Below are 27,775 nucleotides of genomic sequence, written 5' to 3'. Positions count from 1 at the left end.
AATTCCTAGAAGTGGAATTATGGGATCAAACTGTATTTCTATTTTAGTTCTTTGATGAACCTCCATATTGCTTTCCACAGTGGTTGTACCAATTTAAATTCCCACCAACAGTGTAGAGGGTTCCCATTTCTCTGCTTCCTTGTTATTTCTTGTCTTTTGGATAGTGGCCATTCTAACTGGTGTGAGGTGATATCTCATTGTGGTTTGGATTTGTGTTTCCCTGATAATTAGTGATGTGGAGCATGTTTTTATATGCCTGTTGGCCATTTGTATTTCTTTGGAGAAATGTCCAGGTCTTTTGCCCATTTTTCACTTGGGTTGTTTCTTGGGTGTTGAGGCTTATTAATTCTTTATGTATTTTGGATGTTAACCCCTTATCTGATAACTTGTTTACAAATATATTCTCCCATAGGGTAGGATGCTTTTTTGTTCTGCTGATGGTCCTTTGCTGTACAGAAGCTTTTTAGTTTGATGTAGTCCTACTTGTTTTTGTTTCCCTTGCCCGAGATGTGTGCAGGAAAAGTTGCTCATGCTTATGTTCAAGAGATTTTTGCCTATGTTTTCTTCTAAGAGTTTTATGATTTCATGACTTTTTCAGGTCTTTGAGACTTTTGAGTTTACTTTTGTGTATGGAGTTAGACAATAATCCAGTTTCATTCTCTTACATGTAACTGTCCAGTTTTCCAAACACCAGCTATTGAAGACACTGTCTTCCCCACTGTATATTCATTGACTCCTTTATCATACATTGACCATTTATGTGTGGGTTTATATATGGGCTCTCTATTCTGTTCCATTGATCTATGGGTCTCTTCTGGTCCAGTACCATGCTGTTTTGATTACTGCAGCTTTGTAGTAGAGCTGAAGTCAGGGAGTGTAATCCCCCCACCTTTTTCTTTCTTCCTCAGGATTGCTTTGGCTATTTGGGGTCTTTTTTTGTTCCCTGTGAATTTCAGAACTATTTGTTCTAGTTCATTGAAGAATGCCAAAAAAAAATGGTATTTTGATAGGGATTGCACTGAATCTGTAAATTGCTTTAGGCATGATAGCCATTTTTTTAAATTTATTGATTTATTTTTTATTTTCAATTTTCTTATCATTAATGTATAATTACTTGAACATTATGGTTACTCGACTCCCCCTATTATCAAGTCCCCACCACATACCCCATTACAATCACTGTCCATCAGTGTAGTAACATACTAGAGAATCACTATTTGTCTTCTCTGTGTTACACTGCCTTCCCTGTGTCCCCCACTGCAACATTATACATGCTAATCATAATGCCCCCTTTTCCCCTTATCCCTCCCTTCCCACCCATCCTCCCCAGTCCTTTCCCTTTGGTAACTGTTAGTCCATTCTTGGGTTCTGTGAGACTGCTGCTGTTTTGTTCCTTCAGTTTTTTCTTTGTTCTTATACTCCACAGATGAGTGAAATCATTTGATACTTGTCTTTTGCCACCTGGCTTATTACGCTGAGCATAATACCCTCTAGCTCCATCCATGTTGTTGCAAATGGTAGGATTTGTTTTCTTCTTATGGCTAAATATTCCATTGTGTATATGTACATCTTCTTTATCCATTCATCTACTGATGGACACTTAGGTTGCTTCCACTTTTTGGCTACTGTAAATAGTGCTGTAATAAATATAGGGTGCATATGTTTTTTGCAAACTGGGCTGCTGCATTCTTAAGGTAAATTCCTAGGAGTGGAATTCCTGGTTCAAATGGTATTTCTATTTTGAGTTTTTTGAGGAACCTCCATACTGCTTTCCACAATGGTTGAACTAATTTACATTCCCACCAGCAGTGTAGGATTGTTCCCCTTTCTCCACATTCTCACCAGCATTTGTTGTTGTTTGTCTTTTGGATGGTGGCCATCCTAACTGGTGTGAGGTGATACCTCCTTGTGGTTTTAATTTGCATTTCTCTGATGATTAGTGATGTGGAGCATCTTTTCATGTGTCTGTTGGCCATCTGAATTTCTTCTTTGGAGAAGTTTCTCTTCAGCTCCTCTGCCCATTTTTTAATTGGATTATTTGCTTTTTGTTTGTTGAGGTGCATGAGCTCTTTATATAATTTGGATGTCAACCCCTTATCGATGTATCATTTATGAATATATTCTCCCATACTGCAGGATGTCTTTTTGTTTTACTGATGGTGTCCTTTGTTGTACAGAAGCTTTTTAGTTTGATATAGTTCCACTTGTTCATTTTTGCTTTTGTTTCCCTTGTCCAGGGAGATACATTCACGAAGAGGTTGCTCTTGTTTATGTCCAAGAGATTTTGCCTATGTTTTTCTCTAAGAGTTTTATGGTTTCATGACTTACATTCAGGTCCTGGATCCATTTTGAGTTTCCATTTGTGTATGGGGTTAGACAATGATCCAGTTTCATTCTCTTATATGTAGATGTCCAGTTTTGCCAACACCAGCTGTTGAAGAGGCTGTCATTTCTCCACTGTATATCCATGGCTCCTTTATCGTCTATTAATTGACCGTATATGCTTGGGTTAATATCTGGGCTCTCTATTCTATTACACTGGTCTATGGGCCTGTTTTTGTGCCAGTACCAAATTGTCTTGATTAGTGTGGCTTTGTAGTAGAGCTTGAGGTCAAGGAGCATAATTCCTCCTGCTCTATTTTTCCGTCTCAGGATTGCTTTGGCTACTCGGGGTCTTTTGTGCATATGAATTTTAGAATTATCTGTTTCAGTTCGTTGAAGAATGCTGTTGGTATTTTGATAGGGATTTTATTGAATCTGTAGATTGCTTTAGGCAGGATGGCCATTTTGACTATTAATTCTTTATCACCATGAGCATGGGATGTGTTTCCTTTTAGTGGTATCTTCTTCAATTTCTTTTGAGTGTCTTGTTTTCAGAGTATAGTTCTATCACTTCCTTGGTTAGATTTATTCCTAGGTATTTTATTCTTTTTGATGCAGTTGTGAATTTCCTGATTTCTCTCTCTGCTAGTTCATAGTTAGTGTATAGGAATGCAACAGATTTTTTTGTATTAATTTTGTATCCTGCAACTTTGCTGAATTCAGATATTAGATCTAGTAGTTTTGGACTGAATTCCTTAGGGTTTTTTATGTATAATATCATGTCATCTGCAAAAGGGACAGTTTAACTTCTTCTTTACCAATCTGGATGCCTTTTATTTCTTTGTGTTGTCTGATTGCCATGGCTAGGACCTCCAGAACTATGTTGAATAAAAGTGGGGAGAGTGGGCATCCTTGTCTTGTTCCGATCTTAAAGGAAAAGCTCTAGCTTCTTGCTGTTAAGTATGATGTAGGCTGTGGGTTTATCATATATGGCCTTTATCATGTTGAGGTACTTGCCCTCTATACCCATTTTGTTGAGTTTTTATCATGAATGGACGTTGAATTTTGTCGAATGCTTTTTCAGCGTCTATGGAAATGATCATGTGGTTTCTGTCCTTTTTGTTTATGTGGTGGTTGATGTTGATGGATTTTCGAATGTTGTACCATCCTTGCATCCCTCAGATGAACCCACTTGATCATGATGGATGATCTTTTTGATGTATTTTAACTTGGTTTGCTAATATTTTGTTGAGTACTTTTGCATCTATGTTCATCGGGGATATTAGTTGGTAATTTTCTTTTTCTGTGGTGTTTTTGTCTGGTTTTGGTACTAGAGTGATGTTGGCCTTGTAGAGTGAATTTGGGAGTATTCCCTCCTCTAGTTTTTGAAAAACTTTCAGGAGGATGAGTATTAGGTCTTCACTAAATGTTTGATAAAATTCAACAGTGAAACCATCTGGTCCAGGGGTTTTGTTTTTGGGTAGTCATTTGACTACCAATTCAATTTTGTTGCTGGTAATTGGTCTGTTAAGATTTTCTGTTTCTTCCTGGGTCAGCCTTGGAAGGTTGTATTTTTCTAGAAAGTTGTCCATTTCTTCTAGGTTATCCAGTTTGTTGCCATATAATTTTTCATAGTATTCTCTAACAATTCTTTGTATTTCTGTGGTGTCCATAATGATTTTTCCTTTCTCATTTCTGATTCTGTTTGTATGTGTAGAGTCTCTTTTTTTCTTGATTAGTCTAGCTAGGGGTTTATCTGTTTTGTTTATTTTCTCAAAGAACTAGCTTCTGCTTTCTTCTTTCTATTGTTTTATTCTCGATTTTTTTTTATTTCTGCTCTAATCTTTTATTTCCCTCCTTCTACTGACTTTGGTCCTCATTTGTTCTTCCTTTTCTAGTTTCATTAATTGTGAGTTTAGACTGTTCATATGGGATTGTTCTTTCCTGAGTTAGGCCTCTATTGCAATATACTTCCCTCCGAGCACAGCCTTCGCTGTGTCCCATAGATTTTGTGGTGTTGAATTTTTGTTGTCATTTGCCTCCATATATTGCTTGATACTTCTTTTTATTTGGTCATTTATCCATTGATTATTTAGGAGCATGTTATTAAGCCTCCATGTGTTTGTGGGCTTTTTTGTTTTCTTTGTGTAATTTATTTTTAGTTTCATACCTTTGTGAACTGTGAATCTGGTTGGTACATTTGCAATCTTTTTGAATTTACTGAGGCTCTTTTTCTGGCCTAGTATCTGATCTATTCTTGAAAATGTTCCATGTGCACTTGAGAAGAATGTGTATCCTGTTGTTCTTGGATGAAGTGTTCTGTAGACGTCCATTAGGTCCATCTGTTCTAGTGTGCTGTTCAGTGCCTCTGTGTCCTTACTTATTTTGTGTCTGATTGATCTGTCCTTTGGAGTCTGTGGTGTGTTGAAGTCTCCTAAAATGAATGCATTGCATTGTATTTCCCCCTTTAATTCTGTTAGTGTTTGTTTCACATATGAAGGTGATCCTGTGTTGGGTGCATAGATATTTATAATCATCATATCCTCTTGTTAGACTGACCCCTTTTTCATCATCTAATATCCCTTTTTGTCTCTTGTTACTTTTTTTCTTTTGAAGTCTAATTTGTTTGATACAAGTACTGCAACTGCTTTTTTCTCCCTATTAGTTGTATGAAATATCTTTTTCCATCCCTTCATTTTTAGTCTGTGTATGTCTTTGGGTTTGAAGTGATTCTCTTGTAGGCAGCATATAGATGTGTCTTGTTTTTTTTAATCTATTCAGTAACTCATGTCTTTTGATAGATGCATCCAGACCATTTACATTTAGGGTGATTATTGACAGGTATGTACTTATTGCTTTTGCAAGCTTTTGATTTGTGGTGATGAAACGTTCAAGGGCAAATTCCCTTAGTATCTAAGTCTAATTTAACTCACTTTGTATGCTGTTACAAACACAACCTGAAGGTTATTTTTTTCTTCCTTTTTCTTCTTCCTCCATTCTTTATGTTAGTTAGGTATATTCTATACTTTGTCTATGCCTTGATTGACTTTGGGAGTAGTTTATTTAATTTTGCTTCTGCTTAGTAATTAATTGTTCTACTTTGCTGTGGTTTTATTTCCCCTAGTGACATCTATTTAGCCTTAGGAATACTTCCATCTATAGCAGTCCCTCCAAAATGCACTGTATAGGTGGTTTGTGGGGTGTAAATTCTCTCAGCTTTGGCTTATCTGAAAACTCCTTATCTGAAAATTGTTTAATCCCTCCTTCAAATTTAAATCATAACCTTGCCAGGTAGAGTATTCTTGGTTCAAGGCCCTTCTGCTTCATTGCACTGAATGTATCATGCCACTCCCTTCTGGCCTGTAAGGTTTGTGTTGAGAAATCTGATGATAGCTTGATGGGTTTTCCTTTGTATGTGATCTTTTTTCTCTCTCTAGCTGCTTTTGAAAGTCTGTCTTTATCCTTGATCTTTGCCATTTTAATGATTATATGTCTTGATGTTGTCTTCTTTGGGTTCCTTGTCTTGGGAGATCTGTGCACCTCCATGGCTTGAGACTATCTCCTTCCCCAGACTGGGTAAATATTCAGCAATTACTTCCTCAGTACCACTTTCTGTCCCTTTTTCTCTCTCTCCTTCTTCTGGTACCCTTATAATGTGGATATTGTTCCGTTTGGATTGGTCACACAGTTCTCTCAATATTCTTTCATTCTCAGAGATCCTTTTTTCTCTCTGTGCCTCAGCTTCTTTTTATTCCTCTTCTGTAATTTCAATCCCATATACCATCTCTTCTACTACATCTAATTTGCTTTTAAATCCCTCCATTGTATGTTTCATTTCAGATATGGAATTTCTTAATGATTGAATCTCCATCTTAAATTTGTCCCTGAGTTCTTGAATGTTTTTCTATACCTCCATGAGCATGTTTATGATTTTTATTTTAAACTCTCTTTGAGGAAGATTGGTGAGTTCAGTTTCATTTGGCACTTTTTCTGAGGTTTGTGAGATTTTGGTCTGAACCAGGTTCCTTTGACATTTCATAATTCTATGTGGTGCCCTATAGTGCCCAGAAGCTCCAGTCTCTAGAGCTGCACAAACCCCAGAGTGAGGTTGGGGTCATAGGGGAGTGGTGCTGGTGCCTGGGGTGAGGAAAGAGCTGTTTCCTGATTCCTGTTTGCTGCAGTGCCTGTCTGCAGTGTCAGAGCCAGTGGGCTGAGCACACAGGTGTAAGCCTCTGTGCTTGGCGTCTCTAGCTTTTGTAGGCGGGGCCTCCCTCTGGCTGGCCTGATGCCAGCGCAGTGACTGCCAGTTTGCGAGCAGGTGCCTGCAAGCCAAGAGGAAGGTGCAGCAGGCTGCATGTCACAGTGGGGGGGCCTCAGAGCTGAGTAGGCAGCCAGGGATTGGGGTGCCTGAAGCTCCTCGAAGTTCCCAACCTGCTGGGCAGAGTGTGCCCAACCTTGTCCACCTATCCCTTCTCCCGTGTAGGAAGTTCTGTGCAAACCCTGACCATTTAGCAGCCCTCTCACTGCTAGGAAGCCTCTTTGATTGCCACCTTTCCTTTGTCCCAGAGTGGCTGGGTGTGGATTCCAGTCCTCCACAAACAGTCAGAATCTCAGTGTTTCAAGCACTCTGCCTGTCCCAGCTCCCCAACCCCAGCAACCTCCTCAGCCCCCACAGAATGTAGGTCTGTAGTGCAAAGCAGACCTCCAGGGCTTGGTGTTCAGCAGTTCTAGGCTTTCACCCCCTCCCCTCTCTGTTTCTCTTCCTCCAGCCAGTGAGCTGGGGTGGGGGAAGGGCTCAGGTCCTGCCGGACCAAGGCTTTGGTACATTACCCTGTTTCATGAAGTCTGCTCTGTTCATGAGGTCTGTATGCAGTCCCGGTGCAGCCTTCTTTCCTGTTGCTGTTTTCAGGCTAGTTGTATTAACTATATTTTCACACTATATGTGGGTTGGGGAGGAATTCTCTGTCTCACCTCTCATGCCACCATCTTGTGGAGTCAGGATGGCCATTTTGACAATATTAATTCTTCCTATCCATGAGCATGGGATAGATTTCCATTTATTTGTATCTTTACCTTCTCTCACATGTGTCTTACAGTTTTCAGGGTACAAGTCTTTCACTTCCTTGGGTGGGTTTATTCCTCAGTATTTTATTCTTTCTGATGCAATTGTAAATGGAGTTGTTTTCCTGATTTCTCTTTGTTAGTTCATTGTTAGTATACAGGAATGCAAGTATATTTTTTGTCCTGCAACTTTGCTGAATTCAGTTATTCAAATAGTTTTTTGGTGGATTCTTTAGGGTTTTCTATATATAATACCATGTCATCTGCAAATAGTGACAGTTTAACTTCTTCCTTACCAATTTGGATGCCTTTTATCTCTTTGTGTTGTCTGACTGCCCTGTCTAGGACCTGCAGTACTAAGTTGAATAAAAGTCTTGAGAGTGGACATTCTTGTCTTGTTCCTGATCTTAAAGGAAAAGCTTTCAGCTTTTTCCTATTAAGTACATTTGTTTTTGATTCCCTAAAGAATTAGATTGTAACATGAATGATACCAAGGTACTGACTCACCCATCCAACTAAATTATCTTCAATTTGCTTCTTTATTTGAGAGTGAATATCTTCAACTAAGATGGAGACCAAAAGATTCGTATGTTCTAGGGCCATGTGTCAATGTGTGTTTTAGTAAGTCTTTCCACAAAGGCTTCAGAATGTTTTTCTTTTCTTCTGGGTACAGTTTCGTTTTAACTGATATCATTGAAGAGAAGGCCTAAAAAAAGTTCCTATAAGGCTGTGATATCAATTTCCAATCTGGCCAACTTCTGACAATAGAGCTACTTAAAAAAGAAGTCCTTGGAAATATCTGGTCAGGTTTCATTCAGGACAAACAGTAAATATTACTGGAAGTATTTCAACAACCCCTTAAGGGTACAAAAGCTATTACCATCCCAAGATCCAGAATCACTCCTACAGACAACCAAAAGAAAGATTCTGACAAGTCCAAGTGCTGGAAACAATTTTTTGGGCCTTAGCTGCAACTGGCAAATGCAACCCATATTTCTATGCAGCCATATCTTTGGGGCTCTCCACCTGACAGTTCCAAGCCAAGTTTTCAGGACACAAAACAAGGTAAACTCAAGGCAACATAGCTGTCCCTGGGAGAGAGGATACACAATGAACAGGGACTTGAAACCAAATTCATGAGTTACAATTCAAAGATCCAATTCTTATAAATACTTTTGATAATCTAAATTTGGATGGGGGGAGGGAATGTGAAATTTTACCTTCTTATCTCAACCAGGCCTCACACTGATCTGGGAGGGTTGACAACGTTAAGAATTCTTACTGTTTGACAGCTTCTACCAGCTTTCCCAGGAACCTCACTGCAGGCTGTGGAGCAAGTAGGGTATCCCAGTGGGCCTCATCCTGACCTTGAGATACAGACTGTAGAGGAGGAAAAATAATTTTCCCTCTACTCCTTATGCCCAGTGCTTGGCTGAGACTCCTTTTTCTCTAGGGCACCTCATAAATGGATAAGCTTATCTAGGTGAAAATTTCTCCTCTCTGGCCACCATAATTAAAGATTATCCTTGGTCAGATTAACATGCTTGTTCAGCCTTTAGTAAAATTCTCTCTTCCTGAGGCCTCACATTCGACCAAGCCCAGGCTAAGTGGGCCTAGTATAACTTTGGATCTAGTCTGGTTTCCAAGTCAGATCTGACTACAGCCAGAAAAGAAACGCTCAAATAATGTCTGAATCCTCATGATGCAAAATATGCAGAGCTAGAATCAAGAGGGACTTACCCACAACCTCCAGAGGTAGCAAGCAAGCAGTGAGCTCTAGCTACAGGTACCTATACCTAGTTGCTTGTTGCTCCTGGGGGCTATTGGGTTTCTCCTTCACATCCCATTTCTGATATCAGAACTGCTAAAATATACACTCAGGCATATCCAAAATTTTAAGAGTTGAGTTAAAAATTGAATTGGGAAGCAACTGATTGAGCAGATAGGAGTTCCAACCTGCTATACAAAATGAAAGACCTTTATAAATTGAGGGAACAGAAACAAGGAAGTCAGACTAGACAAAATGGATTGATTATAGAAAGGTCACTTCCCTTTAGGGGATGGCAGGGGTCCATCAGGCAGATTTCCTTACTCGTGATAATTAGATGATTCCTGATTGGTTTAAGATTCCATTTCTGGGAGACAAAACAGTTATAAGTCTTGGTTTGGTGACATGGAGCTTAGCAGAAGTGACTCCATTTTGAGCCTCTAGTACTGTTTCTAACAACAAACAGAAGACTGAGTCTCAAAGCAATGGGGTGCCCTGCAGTTGGTTATTGCTGCATATGCTGTCACTGCACAGCCCTGAAACAGTGAATGGAGTAGTGTCTGCAGGCACCTTAGGCCCAGAACTTCTAATGGGGTCAAAATAGATAGGACATATGGAGGGGGAAGCAAGTGTGATTTTTCTGTTAACTTGAGTACTCCAGCTCCAACAAAAGGCAAGAAACTGCCAAAAAATTCCAGCTACAATTAGAGAAGGCAAGAGCCAGAGGTGGGGGGAGGATGTCTGTAGCCTCCTTAGAAAGGTGACACCAAGTTTTTGAGTTTTTCACATAGGGATAAAAAAAAATCATTTACTGCTATTGATTGTCCCAGGGATATCTGTTCCATAAGCAGGGAGCAGTAATATAGAAGGAATAATAATTTTACTGAAGTAAAACATTAACTCAGTCCCAGCAGGTGTGGCTATCCATGCACACCCTTGAGGAGGGCTGTCATACAGCTCCCTGGACTTTGATCTGTTGACAGGCTGACGTTACTGTGGGATTGCCATGTAAAATAAGGACACTTGAATTTTAATTTTGGATCAAGTGACTTATTTGAGTATAAGGATGTCCCTTGTTACCCATGTTTAACTGATACTGCATTTTTAAAAAATTTAAGCCTTTTTGCCTAAAGTTGTGACCTCAATTAACAAACCCTTTCCTGTTTTTTTAAGAAGTCTGATTACCCTACCTTAGTGTCACAATTACTGATGGGGCTGATAATACCTACTACAAAGATTAGTGATCCTAATTGCTGTATAAACCAGAGCTAGTACTTGAGGGAAAGAGAAGAGGACACAGTGTAATAAAATGTAGGACAAAATGCACAGAGTGCTGATATATTGAGGTGGAAATGGGGACAGGAAAGGATGGATTTGGAATTGACCAGGTTTGGCTCTTTGCTTTAAATGCCAGATTGTAGGGAACACCCACTAAGCAAATGCACATGGTCTGATACTGCTAACCATGGGCTGCATGGAATTGGGGCAACTGGGGTGGCAGCCACACTCATCTCCCATGACTCTGCACTTAGCTGGTCCTTGCTGCTTCAGGTCACCTGCAAGACAGCTGGCCATGGCTACTCCCAGGCTTCGGGATCACAGACCAGCTCAGCAGCTGCAGTGGTCATGACCACCTGTTGTGATGGCCACTGTGTGGGCACTGACACTGAATGAATGCATCTTAAAGCACTGATCTGCAACTGAGGAAATTAAATACAAATTTTACATACCTAAAAATATTTCTCATTACTGTGCTGCTAGGAGTTCTCAAAATTAGGTCAAGATGATAAGCTAGAAGAGGTAAGATCCCACACCAGGAGGTTCTTCTGGGGCCTTGTTATTTAAAAATATCACCTTGATTCTTATTAGGAGTGCTGGGTCTTAAGCCCCACCCTGAACCTGTGGATCAGGATCCATGTTTTGACAAGATCCCAGGTGACTGAGATGCACATTAGCATTTGAGAGGCGCCGTTCTAAATTACCAACATTACTAAAGATATTTAAAAGCCAAAACAATAAAAAATCTCAGAATAAATACCATCCAAGTTAGGTGGCTGCCTTACAACACACACATGTGTGCACACACAGACACCCACTACATTTTCCTGTCCTTACTCTGCCTGCGCCACAGAGGACTCACTGGTGGACTGGGACTGGCCACTGTGGGGCAAATCTCTGCTCTGGTGGAACTAGTAGTTAAAAAGAGCCGTGTGGCTTTGGGAAACAGAAGAGGCAGACAAGTGAGACTGTTGTTGCCTCTCCCTTCTGTACTGCTCCCACCTCAGTGTTGGTCTAAGGAATGTTCTCTACAAAATTTTCTTTCCTCTAGTATTTTTATTCCCAAACCTGTACTTCCTGGAGCATCAGATGACATGCTGTCCTGTGAAATCCAGAGGTTGGAGGGGCAAAAACTCACACCACCTCACCACAGCTTGGCTCAGGGATCTTCAAGAGCTGCTCTATTTTCTCATGGACTGTCTAAAAATGCTACCCCATGGGTGTTCTATATCCAATAAATAACAGCTATTGGTGTGTACACTAAATGCAGCTAGCAGGGTGAGAGACTCGTATGGTAAAATCACTGACCAAAAACTCCAAGCGTCATATTTTGCCAAATGTAAATCAGAAAAATCTGACCTAAACAAGACTGGTAGAAATAAACCTACAACAGTACCACAGAGGGCTACATGGACTAAGGTGTGATCACTGATTGCAATACTCATATCCCAGGAAAAGTTTTCTTAAGGAAAAGAATTTCTGAAGAGAAAACTAATTTACTAATTCTTTGTAGAAATGGACAATGCAAGAATTAAATTGGCTTTATTTCAGTTCACCACAGAAAATGCCTCCAGCAAAAATGTATCACTGTTGGGATTTTTGTGATTACAGTCAAAATGTTCTCATGGTCAAAACACTTCCAAAACATTCATATTCAAGGGATCACAAAATTATATCATTTTTGGTTTCTGGTGGAGGGATTTGAGAGTTGGGCCTCCTTCCCTACGCTCACCTAAAACACTGCCTGGTTTCTAGTGGGAAAGATACAAGAACTCTGTAGGCTCTGACTCAGGTCACTTAGATAATACAAACAAACTGGGAGGGCCTGGCCACCCTCCTGCCACTGGCAGGAGTACAGCTGGGCACACTGGCCCGACCAGGCTCCTTCCTTCGCTGGCATCTTCCTGCAGGAACTGACTTTTCTAGGTGGCCCTGCTCTTGACATTCTACATCTAGCATGAGTTTACAAAGGCTTAAGGCAAGTATTTAAAAATGTAATAGAAACCGCAAAGTCTTGTTTACTCACATTTATTTCCAGACTCAAACTTCTCTGGTTTGAATCAGAAGATGATTAATTTTAAAGAGGGCATTAGCTTGGTTTTGAGTTGCTGGGAGTTTTCTTCTTTCCTCCCTTTCGCTCACTGTTCTGTCTCCTTCTGGGATCTTGCACAGCAACATCACCAGACAAGGACATAATAGTGTGTCCCAGAGCCTGAGTGCAGCACTTTTCCCTAGAGTTGGTCACTTTAAACCTTGCTGCTACCTCCTTTGAGCTGCATCTGTGAGTAAGACTCCCTTATGCTTTCCAAGTACACTAAGCATGCCTGGTGTTTCAGGCATTCCATGTTGCCCTGGAAAGCTGACGCTGCAGGGCATGTGATTTTGGACATGCTCCCTTTGGCATATTCAGCTTCCAGTATGCCAGGATAGATTCATCCTGATATCAACTGGGACCTGGACCGAACAGGTATGATGAGAAGCATTGGTAACATGCAGTGCACCCCGAGTGCCTGCCCAGCAGACTAAGAATTGCCTGGGACAGGCTGCCAGCAGCTTGGGCAGCTCTTAGGGCATTAGCATGATTTCTCAAGAACCCAGCACTTACCAATTCAGAATTAGAGGTTTCTAGAAAAACTACAGTGGTCTGGCATCACAAAAAGTCTCCAAGACTTAAACCCCCAAGTCACCCAGCTAAGCAGTCAAAAATAGGTCTGCTGTCCTGGGGGTTGGGTTAATTCAAGGAGGGGCACCCTGAAAACCCACAAAAGCTCAAAAACATACTTCTCCCAGACAAGGGAAGGGGCAGCCAAGATCAGAGAGAGCAAGAGAGGGCTGGAGGAGATGGGGAACCCTGGTGCTAACCAAGAACAATGGCTGAGCACAGGCTCTACATTTTGAAACATACAGTTTTCTTCTTCATCTTGGTCACTAAAGGTCCTAGGACATCACAGAGTATCTTCTAAGTTTAGGTACCCAATATTAAATACTTATGAGGACACAATTTTGTCATTTTTCTAATGTGAACTTACTAGTTTAAGTACTAATTGGTTTGCAGTTTTTGTTTCTGCCTCTTGAGGGATTTCAAATAACTGCTGAATCATCAATCTTCTACATCTGCTTGGTTTCAGTGTCTTTGGAAGCCCAATTTTCTCCTTTTGAAGACCTTGGGGAACAAGAGGCTGCACGTTGGACAGGACCCAGCCCTCCTGACATCCTCAGGCAGCCTTTTCTGGCCAACACAGTCACTACTAAAAGAGCTGAAATGAAAAGGTGACACCTGAGTCTTTTTCCTATTTTGAATTTCAACCTGGGACCTCCTCAGTTTATCAAACTGTGAACTCCTTGGTTGTATTAGCCATTAAACACGAAGGTGCCTTCTGTACCCACTTCCAAGGAGACCCGCCACACCAGGGCGGCACAGGCAGAACTGTGAGCCCCAGAGAGCATCTGACACCAGCCCTGAGCTCGGCCCAAAGTAGCAGCGTGAAAGCCAGTACCTAAGCTAGAGTTCTTCATCCCAAAACATCCAGTTATTATTGCCATTGCATTAAAAAAAGTACAGCCATTAGTGTATGATTCTAATGTAACTTACAGAACTGAAGTTCTAGGGAACAAAGTATATTATTAAAACTTAATAGCAGAGAATATTTATCTCAAAAATTAGGCTAGGAATCAAAAGAGGTCACACCTTCTCTCAATCTGTTCTGATGCTGCCTCACAGACACCTTCCCTCAACCCATCCCCACCCACCACTGACCCATAACTTGCCCTGGTCACCCACTGCCCTTGTTACACCTACATGTTTACTCATTCATTTGTCCCAGTGGAACTGTTCACACTTACATTTCATTTCCAGTGCAAACATATCTGAGCTATAATACAATAAGAAACCAAAGGCTTATTTGTAGTAGTTTTTATAGGAAGCAGCCCAAACTGTCCCAAATCCACATATCAAGGTTCAAGGGGGCCTCTTCTGCTTACTGAGACCCCAAGGAGCCCCTACTGAGTAAGTGAAACCAAAACTCACAGAAGCACCCAGGAACTCAGGCCAAGGGTCTTTCAGCTTGGGCTTATGAGGGCAACTAACATTTATAACACTTATAAAGCAACTTCACACAGTATCTCACTGGACCACCAAACAAGCCTGTGAAGAAAGGTGGGCGGGTTTGCTCACTCCCGTTTTATAGGTGGTCCAGCCTCCAGGTGCTCTCCTATAGACGAAGAGCTTCAGGACAAGTGCTAAGCTCGCGCTCAGCCTCTGGGGCTGCAGAGAGAAGCTCAAGGAGCCTGGAGCTTGGCTGCCCCTGTAGTGGGCCAAAGTGGGACCCAGCCCAGGGGACATATATGGATTTTAAAGAAATTACTGAACTACTTAAAAGACAAATATTTTAATCTAGTTTTTCCATTTTATACCAAATCATTAATACAGGTCACAAACTGCATTTTTTTTACAGACATCTAGAAAACAAACAAAAGTGTGTATCTCTCTCTATATAGATCTTATTAATAAACTTTATTTGGACAAGAGAACTTGTGCCACAACAGTTTTAAACAGCATGATTAAAGACTGCAACACTCCCAAGAGTGCTTACAGATGCGTACAGTATGTGAAGAGAAAAGCTGCACCTCAAAGCCGATCATGATCAAGTTAAAAACACCTGACACACAGTATACGTGCTAATAAATTTCCTTCAGGTCATGACCAGCATGAAAAAAAATCAGGACATACTCAGTGAACATTCTGTAAATGTGTACAGCAATATGCTGCATTTAAGAGTTAAAATCAGATTCTACTTTAGTGTTAGCATCAAGCCCTTAGGAGAAACCAAAAAAAATCTCCTTTCCCATTTACATGTCAAAAGCTATTCACACTTAGCAAGCCAGTGGGCAGTGGGCCACAGAACCCATCAGGTCCTTGCCTGTGTGGAGATAGTGAGGGCTAATACTGAAGGTCTCTCTCACATCCTGGCTCAGAGCCGCCTTCTGGCTATAATTCCATCTATCTGTCATTAAATAAAACCAGGAGAAAGCAATGCAGGTCTCTGGGAATCTTGTCCCTTCCATAAGAAAATGCTCTGCCAATTCAAGTTTCATTCAGTCAGGAAGACAGAAGGATTTAAGGCTTCGGTGACAATTATAATCCTCTGAGAAATTATTTTCCCTTAAAGTCAAGATAAGATAATATTGTTTACTGTACTTTCTCGACTCTTAAAATCCCTGGTATCAGCATAGGCAATTGCTCCTGCAATTCAGTCTGCAAGGAAGGAAGGTTTCTCCCCCTCCCAAAGTCTGTCCCAGACACATACACGTGGGGGAGCACTTGCCAAACCTTGGCTCGGTACGCAGCAGGAAAGACACCAAGGTTCAAGCTTTCTAGTAGGTTGAGGAAGCTGTGCTCATGGCATCTTCAGAGATTTTGGTACTGGCAGGGTGGATGGTTGCAAAATACTTGACATCACTGTCACGATCCATCTGAAGAGCCATGATGGTTTGTTCTACGGCTTCCTGATGACAGCTGGCAGAGGTTAAGAAATAGTCTGGAAGTGAGAAGTGCAGATAACAAATGAAATTAGTCTAACCTTTCACAGTTTTATCAAGTGCAAGTATACAAAGTTCTTAGTCATTATAAAACATGATTTCTCTCGAAGTATATACACAAGCTATGCTGAATTATAAACGGTCTTCTAAACTGATCAGTTATATGAAAAAAAATCTCCAAATGTAAGAAAATTACTAGGTTTATCTTGACTATTTTTCTAACAGACTAAATCTCATAATATTCAATGACAGCAAAGATAACATATTAAAACTTGTAGCTATTAATTAGCTCAGTAGAAAGGAAAAAAATTTCATATACTAACCACATACACACTGAAAACCAGTCTTCTCTAGCCAATTTATTATAGTTGCCATCGAAAAATGTACATGAATTCCAAAGGAGAAATTAGCCCATATTCTTTGAAGTCTATTCCAAACTTCCTGTGTCTCATCCCTGAGTTCATGCAAAGTGGAATTTGTTATGCATTTGGGGAGAATTAAAAAGGACAACCAATTCGAATCTTGAGAAGCTTATCATTTACAGCAAAGCAAATACTACGGGACATTTGCCTTTTGCCTAATGAATGAAGAGGAGGAAGAAATGCCCACGTGCCTCATAGCCCCAGCCAGCAGTAACGGTGTCAAGTGGGCTGCACCAAAGGCAGGAGGCGGCCACACAGTCAGGTCAGTGTCCAAGTTTTCAAATTACTGTTTTAAGGTATAACATAAATTCCACTAGAAAACAAGGGCAATCATTAGAAGTCCCTTTCCTCACCCTTTAATCTTGTGTCCTCTCTCAGAGGGAACAACCACTCTTAACAATCTACAGTGTATTCTTCTGTCAGAGTATTTCTAGGAACACAGGACACTTCTGCTTACATCTTTCTTTATGTGGTCTGAGCCTCCTCCCTGCCTATACTTCCCAAGAGAGCCACCTGCCTACCTTTTTCCAGTAGCGTTTGTCTTAATGTCTTTGCAAGCAACACTCGAACATTTGGAACCCTATCATTTGCTAAGGTTAGCAACTGTGGCATCAGACGCATAGCAAACTGGTCCATAGGAAGGCAGTCATCTTCAATGACAGTCTGGAGGAAAAAAAAAACTGCTTTAGATCTGACAGCTTAGTCTAGCATACAGTAATACTAGTCAACAAAATCTTTAAGTAATAACTTCACTACTACAGATTTTAGTTACTGCTTTTTAAACCAATATTCCAGGCACTTGGGAATTCAAAACAGAAATGACATAATAAAGACCCTGCAGAGACCCATGCAGTTTTTCAACTGCTTCACAGAGGCCTGGCATGCTCAGTCACATTCATTTTCACACCTGTGCTATGCCCTACAGACCCCAAATCCCATGCTATTAGATTGAGGGAACAGGTGATCCTACAGAGGGCCAGGTGGCAAAGTTCTGTTCCATAAGGATGAAAAAGAGGGTGTGGGGGGAGGCACGGAGTGAAGGAAGCCAGTTCTAGATAGAAAAATGTGTCACCAATGTTAAGTCTTTGCTTACCTGGCAGACAAAGACAAAGGCCTGCCGACCAGACCACTTAGGACATCTACCAAAATTTTCTACCAGCTCATTGACGAGGTCGACTCCAAATGTTGGTGGTGTCGCCATATGCAGCTTCTTCACCATCTCACTGACCTAGGAGAGTGAACATGGAGAAGTGAGGAATTATCTTGTTTCATGATCTTATTTAATAGTTTACTACTGTAAAATTGTAAAAATTTTAACACATACCAGCTTGTAGGAAATCCAACGGACAGAAGAAACTTTATCTGCACACAGATTCAGAGCAATGGGACGTAAATAGTCATAAACATCTCTGGGACTATATAATTCTAGAAGTAAAATCAGCTGTCTACAAAAACAAATTATAAAAAAAAATCAAGATTTTAAAAGAAATGAAAATAGCTTAATCATATGAATTATTTGCAATACTGGACACTTTGTGAGATGAACACATGCAAATAGTAGTGATTAACTTGGTTTCTCATGCATAAATTATCTCCAGTATCTGGAAATGCATTTAAATCCTACACAAGTTCAAGAAGTCTCTCTTTCTCTTAGAATGCAAGGAAAACAAATGCTGTGGGACTCAGTGTCCACAGTGACTGAGCGCAAAGCATTTCCTAGTATGTTCAAGTGGAACATGGAACACATTTTTTCCGTAAGTGACTATTTAGAATGTGCCAAGAATCTTCCATCTACAAATCAGTTATTTAAATAAGAATGTTCCAGCAGTTTTAGGGAGCCTGATACATATTTGTCAAGCCCCTGAAAACCTTCTCAGGAATGACACATTTACTCAGGACAACACAAGTTAAGAGGTCCTCTGGCAACTGTTTCTGCTATCTCTGAAGGGGCCTGAAGACTAACAGCACCCACCAGGCTAATCTGAGCAAAGGCAACAATGCCCTTGAAGAAATACCTGGGATATGAACAAGACTTTCAGATTTTATATTTAAGTTATTTACATCTGTAATCAGCAGGAAGTGTACTTTAAACACAAATATAGATAATACAGCAATGACAAATACACCAGCACATATACATAAACACAAATCCTCCCAGAGAGGCACACTTATCTACTCTATTTCTGACACCGTGGACTTTCTCACTGGACTGCCCTGGGTGCACATGGCTAGTCTGGAGTCAGGAAAGCAGGAAGGGAGTGCCTGACAGATAAGGGAGTTGGGTGTGAAACTCCATGCACTCCCCTGGGCCCTTCTCTCATACAAAGCAAAAGCCTTAAGCTACTGGTGGAAGGGCAGCAGAGCCAGTCTACCTATGCACACTCTGCAGCTGGGGGCAGAGGAGAAGAAAAACTCCCTATTCACAGGGAAAGGGCAGCAAGCTTTCCTGAGCTAAATCCCACACTGATACCAAGCAGACAACTCCTCCTGCTGACCGCCAGGAAACCACTGCCCAAGACCAACCACATATACAAGGCAGAGACTGGGTGGGATCGGGCAGTGGTTCTGAGAAAGCCCAGGCTACAAGGCCTCCCAAAGACTTGAGGCTGAACCAAAATAACAGATTCTCCCCTTTCCCAGTGGGAGCCTACCACATAGTAACAGCAGTCTACAACTGGTCTGGGGCAAAAACCCACCTGTTTTCCAGGACTGCAGGAGCAGCTGAGGGCAAAACACCAACACATGAAAAGGCCCTCCTGAAGCCCCGCCGCCAATCTCTGAAAAAAGGCGAAGGCAGCCCACAGCTAGCAGAATGAAAGCTTACAACATACTGAATGTAACCAAAGCAACAAAACCCAAACCCAGCTTGCTCCCAACTACAGGGACTCAACCCTCTATGTTGATGGTAGAAGAGGCATTTCCATTTCCAGTAGAAGCCAGGTGGGCTAAAACTCAATGGAGTGGCATCTTTAATATACTAAAAACTGAAAAACTGTCAGCCCCAAATTCTATACCCATCAAAGATATCTTTTAAAAATGCAGGTGAGGTCTAGAATCTAGAATATATAAAGAACTCTTCAACTCAACAACCCAATTTAAGACAACAACCTAATTAAGCAACAGGCAATGGACTTAAGACATTTCTTTAGACAATATATATACATAGTTAAAAAAACACATAAAAAGGTGCTAAGCATCACTAGTCATTAAGGAAAAGCAAATCAACCACAGTAAGAGGGTACTTCACACCCACCAATAATAATGGCTATAATTTTTTTAAAAAGGAAAATAGCAAGTGCTGGGGAGGACATGGAGAAATTAGAAACCTTGTATATTCCTAGTGGGAATGTAAAATAGTATGGTTGCTGTGCAGAAGTTTGTTGTTCCTGAACAAATTAAACACCGAATTACCAAATAACCAACAAATCCTTCTGAAAAAAATTGAAAACAGGTGTTAACATAAAAATTGTATACTATTATTCATAGCATCACCACTCACATCAGCCAAAAGGTAGAAACAATTCAAATGTCCATTGATGAGTGGATGCATGGATAAAAAAAAAAAGTGGTATATTCATACAATGAAGTATTGTTCAATCATAAAAGGAAAGAAGGTTCTGATACATGCTACAGCATGAATGAATTTGAAAATATTATGCTAAGTGAAGAAGTCAGACACAAAAGGCCACATGTCATATAATTCCATTTATATGGAATGTTCAGAATACGCAATTCCACAGAGACAGAAAGAAGATTGATGGCTGCAGGGGCCAGGGGCAGGGAGAGATGAGGAGTGACTGCTTAAAGGGCATGGCTTTCCTTCTGGAATGGAAGGTTTTAAATGTCACAATGGTGAATTTTATTATGTGTATTTTAACACTAACACACACACACACACACACACACAGGGGGTAAAAGAGACCAAAACACACACACACACACACACACACACACACACACACACACACACACAGGGGGTAAAAGAGACCAAAACACACACACGGGGGTAAAAGAGACCAAAACACACACACACACACACACACACTGGGTAAACGGGACCAAAACACACACACACACACACACACGGTAAACGGGACCAAAACACACACACACACACACACACACACACGGTAAACGGGACCAAAACACACACACACACACACACACACACACACTGGGTAAACGGGACCAAAACACACACACACACACACACACACACACACACACACACACACACACACACACACACACACACACACACACACACACTGGGTAAACGGGACCAAAACACACACACACACACACACACACACTGGGTAAATGGGACCAAAACACACACACACACACACACACACTGGGTAAACGGGACCAAAACACACACACACACACACACACACACACACACACACACACACACACACACACACACACACACACGGTAAACGGGACCACAAAAAAAAAAAGCTGACAAAATTCACTGCCAGTAAGACCTGAATACAAGAAATTTTTAAGGAAAAGGATATCAGATAGGAACCTGGATCTACACAAAGTAACAAATCCAAAACCAGTAGATGAAATACACAATATCCCTCCCAAATACAGTCTAATGACCCCATTGTTAGAACTTACTCAGCCAGTTCGGCTCGAAAGCGCCAATTTCTACTATTATCTGTCACCAAAAACTCTTGAAGTTGATAAAGATATTCTCTTCTTTTGTCAATATGAAGAAGCTGAAGTAACAAAATAGAAATACTCACTAGATGAAGGTATAAACATTATTTCTTTTAGTAGACTGCTTAAACACAACTATAAATAATATAGTTAATTCTTCTGAAGAACAGATGTAGTAGGTACCTTTAATTGTTTTAAAAACTGGTATAAAGTTCATTTTTCCCTGATAATCCCAACTAGTCTTCAAGAGTCATTACCCTGTTTTGAAATATTTGTTTCTTGAGCCAGTGAGTGACCCCTATTGGACTGCCCAGTACCTGGGGCTAGCTTTACAATGGCACTTATTCTTGTTACCAGCAATACTCTGCAGACAGTGACTATGCTCTTATTCATGTATGTGAGCCCAGTGCCATGGCACCATGACTGCACATAGCAGGTACTAATAAACAATTGTTTAGTGAAAAAAAAAATTTATCCCAATAATTTCTCTAAATATATTGAAAATTAGGTTTATATAGTCAACAAGGGGGAAAACCCTAAAATTTGATATAAACAGAAGCAAATAAACTAAACTACACATCAAATAGATAAGAATCACACAGAAAAACAGTCTAAACTTGAACTTAGTACTCTTACCATATATTTTCATGGAATATGTTCTAAGGAGAGAAAGTGCTGAGGAAAATACTGAACAATAATAGATGATTTTATGTTGATATTGTCAGTGGAGTAATTCTGAAACTACTTCACACATGTTGTAGAATTGAACAAGTAATTATGTTAACATTGGTAAGAACAAGAGTTTTTACCATGAAAGAAAATATAGAGAGAAGAAATAGTACTGGATTGGAAGTAGATGTCAATACAAACTCAACACCTCCCTAATCCCTCCCAGTTCCTGTCTCCTGAATAGGCTTAAAAGAAATGATACCCCAGGAGCAATAGGCACATCCAATGCCTGGATCTTAGTTTCTAAATACCACTCCCCATGAAAAACCTCAGGGCTTCTTGGAAAAATAGCTGACTCTAGGCTGGGGCAGAGAAAGAAGGTGGGCCTCAAAGTAAGGATGGGCTTAAAAGTGAGGGAACAAATTTAGAGGACACACAAGGCAGCTTTAAGGGGTCCCTGACCAAATTGGATCAAATTTAGTCCAATTAGCCAAAAATGATGCTCAAAACAAATGACAAAAATGTCACCACACCAAATAAAATTAATTACACCCAATAAAAAGCTGGAGCCCACACTGATAATCACAACTTCCAAAAAGGAGGAAGGAAGAAAGGGAAAGATTATCTTTACATGAGAATGCCAATTAATAAATACAGAGGAATTATAAAAATAGAAAATCAGTATTTTACAACCAACACAATAACAACAGATTCAGGCAAGAATGGTGCATAGATCCACAGATGCAAAAGCATGGGGGAAAGATGTTCACAGAGTTAGAAAGCATCATTCCACCAAGTAGTGATCAATCACAAAGGTAAAATGTCATTTTACAATGGAGAACATGGGTTGACACTACTATGACCAAGGGGATGGACTCGATATCACCAGTGACTGGAAGAGCCAAATATTGTTATGCTTGATGTGATGCCTTCAGAGAAAACACCTGGCAACCTATACAGGTAGGTAATACTCCTTTAAAGAAAACCTGTTTAACCCGAATCTAATTGTGTAACAACACTCAATTTTAAACTGAGAGGCATTCTGCACAACTGGCTTGGCCTTTTCAAAAATGCCAATGATATTAAAGCCAAAAGGTCAGGGGACTTCCAGATTTAAGAGGACTACAGAGACATGATATTTAAACTCAGTATGCAATTCTTGATTGGACTCTGAATAAAGGGGGAAAAAGCTATAAGGGACATTACTGGGACAATTACAGAAATTTCAGTATGATCTGTATAAAATGTAACAACATGGTATCAATTTTTAAAAGGTAGGATTATAATACACCTGTACCTCAAACCTTAGAACTACAGGAAAGCCCAGTTCAAGGCTAAAGTCTAAGAAACAACAGTATTCCAGGATCAAACAACTTGTAAAGTCAGGATGTTCACCTCAGAGACCAGCGATCCCCACATCAACAGAGTGAGGACTCAAGGTAAATTCTGACTTCTGAGACACCAGATAAAGCCTCTGAACTTAATGTTCGTGAGATTTTTTTTTACATATGTTTAATTGAGCAACTTTGAACAAAAGGCACTAATGTTGCTAACATGATGTAACATCATTTAAAAATGAAATTGAGTGTAACTATTTTTAAATTAAAAATTAAAATGACGCCAGCAAAACTGCTTAGAATTGTACCACCTTTTTAAGTCACACCTCACTATCAACTCATGGTTACATTTTCTTACACAGAACATAAAGAAACTATCTTGGTAGTAGCAGAAAATCAAATTTTAGATCTATAGTAGAATTTTATCATGTTTTACGCAAAAGTATTTAAAAGTTACCTTCAGAAAATCATGCAAGTGCTTAAGGACACCTATCCTGACTTCATCGAGGTCTTTTAAAAATCCATTAAAAATTGGAACCAGATCTGCAGCTGTCAGCTGATCTCCAAGAATAACTGCAAGCTCGTGGATGGAGAAGGCTAAAGTTCTCCGAACTTTCCACTGCATAAGTAAAAATAACTGCATTAGTAAGCTAAACACAAAGTAGTTCTCTAACTTTTAGACAATAAATGAAGGCTACTTATATCTTAATGTTATTACTCTCAAAATAATTAAAGCAGAATAAAAGTAATAGTAATAATAGAGACTAAAGTTTTAAGTGCCAAGTGTGTATCAAAAACTAGCAGAAAAAATTTTAAATCCCTGCACAGTATGTATCATTTCCCTTTCATTTATGAAGAAAAAAATGCTTGGAAATCACTAATGGCATAGTTTTTGTAGTTTTCTGAACACAGGATGCCCAAGTTACTGATGTCCTCACATTGATCAAAGGCTGGCTGGCATCATTCTCACTTTACTGTTCCCCTTCTGACTTCTGTACAGCCTGTCTTGGATTAATAAATGAGAGCAAAAACTTGTTTTTGAGGAATTGGCAACCAAAAAACATAAGAACAGGAAAATATTTTGCAGACAGGCCTAGAAAAGAACTACTAAACAAATGCCTTGCATTTACAGAAAATCTTAAATTGAAAACATCTTTTTCTTCATGTTGCCTTAAAGTGTTTTACTCTGTTACTTAGCTTAAGACTTTACCTTTTAAGAAGTCATTTAGAACAAAGATTTTATCTCCAAACGCTAGATAAACTTGAGATAAACTTTTATACCATGTTCAACATATCGAACAGATGAGAATATCTGATGGAGAGGAGAGGACATGGGAACCTACCCATCCAGAGACTTCCCAGTCACCAGGAGCCCTGAGGTTCCGTTCCTGCCCCACAGGAATAAGGATGGGAAACTACTAACAGAGAATAAAGCACTCTGGAAAGTGGGCTTTTGTGGTCCCATACTCAGTTTTACTACTGAAGACACTGTGAAGATAGGATCAATTCACTTTGCTCAGACCCTGGTCTCGTAACCTCCTGGGTCAGATGAGGAACTTAAATTATGCTCTCTCAGGATTACTTCCAACTTCTAACTTGCTTAAGTCAACACTACCGATTCCTTGAAAAATGCAGTATGACTAAGACATTTAAAGGAAAATCATTCATATCTCAGTATAATCTAACCAGACTGCCTTCTTAATAACTGAGAGATTAATTTCACTGAAGGAAGAATAGGTTTTGTGGAAGAGGGGCAAAATTTTAGTATATGGAAACCAGACATAACAGCAGGGAGTTAAGTTGACAAGGCCAAGGAAAAGAACCCAGAAAGGCCACAGATACCCAGACAAAATGACCTAGGGTCAACGCCTCACATTCCACCTTCTTTCAAAGCACAGGGGGATGGGGGCTAGGGACAGGAAGAGCCGCACATGCACAAGCACCTGTTTAATCTCCTAGCTGTACTGAGATGATCACTGCATTGAGGGCCATTAGTGCTGCTCACACTGCAAGTGCCATGAAGTTTTTAAAAAATCAAAGAAGAATTTCTAGATTTCTAAGGGAAAAACTATATCCTATATTACCAATAATTAATCTATACACAAACTTTAGATAGCAACACATCTGAAGTTGGGAATTTAGGCCTATCAAATGTGGTAATAATCTCTAATACTTTAGATAAAAAAGAAGCCACTAAGCTCTGGAACTTGGACTGTGCAAAAAGAAGGCTTTGGTATCATTTTTAACTTCTTCAGCATATGAACTCCTGTAATATAAAGTACTTGCTAGAACATTAGCAGAAATTCTAGTAGGTTTTGGAAGGCACAACCCTATACCTTCCCTGCACACCTTCTATGAACTCAGCTTCCCTACTCACCTGCATGTCTGATGCCAGCGTCTCGTAAGTCTCCCGCAGGCAGTGCCAGTTCTGCCTGCCTAGGGTCAGGGCCACGCCTGGAAGGCTATAGGCACAGTGCTTAGCAATTTCAGTGTCAACCGTCTGTGCACGAGAGGGGTCAGTCATAGATAAATACTGATCTAACAGAGCCTGAGGCACAACGTCCTTGTGGAGAGAGACGAGACAGTGATGCATTTTGAGCAGTTTGGATGTAAATCAGGTAAACTTTTTAAAATATATGGATTTAACATAGTATCTCAAATAGAGAAAAAACAATCTCAAATTTTCAGGTATATAATAACTGAAAAGAAAAATATGCTAAGGGAAATACATTTGTAAATAAATAAAAGCAATTCTAGGAGAAAAACAATAATGTCTTAAAACAGAAAACTGCCTAAAGGACAACTAGAATTGATTATTAAATTTAAAAGATACATTAAAAATAAGGTCATCACCTTTCAATGTTGGCATAGATTGTAAAATCTGAAGCAACCTGTGTATGGTAAAACAGGCACTCTGGTACAATATTAACATGCATTTAAAAAAAGAGCAATACCCACCTTCAGATGGTAATCAAGTAATTATAAAAATACAAATCTAAAAATTTTAAATTTAAAGTGTATATACATCTATTTGTATAAATGTGAGGAAAATAAAGTATATACAATCTTGCCTATGTATAAATAGCTTTGGAAGGATATACAAAGGAAAGATAAAATTGGTTGCTTTGGATGTTAGAGGAAAAAAACTGAGAAGGAAACATCCCTGATTGCCTTTGTACTTTTGAATTTTGAACTATGTAATCATTTATTTTTAAAAAATAAATTAAAACTAAACCAAAAAAAGTACACACTTCCAATTGTAAAATAAATAAGTAACTGGAATGTAATGTATAGCATAAGGAATATAGTCAAAATGTTGTAACAACTTGGTATGGTGATAGCTGGTACCTAGAATTATCACGTATATAAATGTTGAATCACTGTGTTGTACACCTGAAACTAATGTAATATTGTGTCAACTACCCTTCAATAAAAAATAATTATCTAAAAAAAAAAAAAAAAGTAAACTACAGTTTTAACTCTTTAAAAAGAATTAATTAATTAAAACTGAAATAAATTCATTAAAAGAATGAGATAATCTGTATGTACTGACTTGAAAATATGTTTACAAGCAGTGAGAAGCATATTTCAAAACACTATGAACATTGACTCCATTTTTAATAAACACAACAAACAAAAATAAGGAACAGATGCCATCTGACCTAGGAAATCTAGTAACATACAATCGTAGAAGCAAGTAACATGCACAATCATGGTGAAGGAAGGAAGCACTGCCTGTTGCATTAACAACAAAACTAAACCTGGAAGCACATAGTGAACTAGCAAGGTCAGAGCCCCTTCATCATGCAGTGTGACTCCGTGTGTTTGAAGGCTGTTCTGAGGGTGGGTGGCAGGTGGGGGAGTCCTTATGTGCTCATATGGAAAGATCTCCAAGACACAATAAATTTAAAAAAAGGAAAGAAAGGCAAGGTACAAACTATCATATTCCAATGATTTCCTATCCTTAAAAATCTTTGGAGTGCAACTTGTCACTGATGGTAGTTTATAATGGCTTTGAGTCATTTTCCATGTTTTCATCTCCGAAATCAAAGTGTATCATTAGGCATGATGAAAAACCCTGGTACAGTGGTGTGATTCTATGTCTTTGAAAGACAAAAAGGGGCACAGATAATTGTTTATGTACTATCCACAAAAAAAAATTTATGAAGAAAAACAGAAGGAACTGACCAGTTACTCTGGTATTCAGTGGTTACTCTGAATGAAAAATATAATCACAAGGGTGAGAAGAGGGAGATTTTTGTTTATATTTTACTCTACTATTTGGATTTTCTTATTTAGAGTATGATATACTAGTCCTAATTTTTAAAAACTCAATTATAAGCAGGACCAAATATGGTGAGAAATGTGTTTAAAAGAGGAATTAACAACACCCACACAAAATAAAGCACTTTTTTGTCACTTACTTGTACTTTCGATCTCCTTTCCTCATCAGGGCTAAAGCTACTTTTGGTGCTCAAGTTTGAATCATTATGAATATAGCGAAGGGTGGAGTCCATATTCTGTTAGGAAAAAACACTTACTTACAGAACTGTTCTATCTGTTAAGTTTCCTTCATTTGAACTATCCTAAGTTGCTTACCTTTCAAGACTGCCGAAAGACACAAATGCATAGAAATTCTTCATGCTTTTAATAAAAACATACCCAAGACCTCATAAGAACTTCCCCTGCCTTAAATCAAACTTGAATAG

At 39.5% G+C, this 27,775-nt stretch overlaps 1 protein-coding gene across 9 annotated transcripts in view; it reads right to left on the bottom strand.

The window, feature by feature from the left end:
- Nucleotides 1–14,801: 14,801 nt before the first annotated feature.
- PPP4R1 (protein phosphatase 4 regulatory subunit 1) overlaps nucleotides 14,802–27,775 on the bottom strand; it is a 68,438-nt gene continuing 55,464 nt past the window's right edge. For all 9 annotated transcript variants that reach the window (XM_037001061.2, XM_073212811.1, XM_073212810.1 and 6 more), the window contains 8 exons: nucleotides 27,491–27,586; nucleotides 25,444–25,629; nucleotides 23,524–23,685; nucleotides 21,019–21,119; nucleotides 17,714–17,834; nucleotides 17,483–17,617; nucleotides 16,911–17,052; nucleotides 14,802–15,966 (listed from right to left, as the gene is read on the bottom strand). In XM_037001061.2, the coding sequence (XP_036856956.2) occupies nucleotides 15,803–15,966; nucleotides 16,911–17,052; nucleotides 17,483–17,617; nucleotides 17,714–17,834; nucleotides 21,019–21,119; nucleotides 23,524–23,685; nucleotides 25,444–25,629; nucleotides 27,491–27,586 (1,107 nt within the window). In that variant the 3' untranslated portion in view covers nucleotides 14,802–15,802. The remainder of the gene's footprint in view (nucleotides 15,967–16,910; nucleotides 17,053–17,482; nucleotides 17,618–17,713; nucleotides 17,835–21,018; nucleotides 21,120–23,523; nucleotides 23,686–25,443; nucleotides 25,630–27,490; nucleotides 27,587–27,775) is intronic.

This window comes from Manis javanica, chromosome 9 (genome assembly GCF_040802235.1).
Source record: "Manis javanica isolate MJ-LG chromosome 9, MJ_LKY, whole genome shotgun sequence".
NCBI classification, from domain to species: Eukaryota; Metazoa; Chordata; class Mammalia; order Pholidota; family Manidae; genus Manis; species Manis javanica.
Note: the sequence above shows the minus strand (reverse complement) of the source record. Positions and strands in the feature narration are given on the sequence as shown.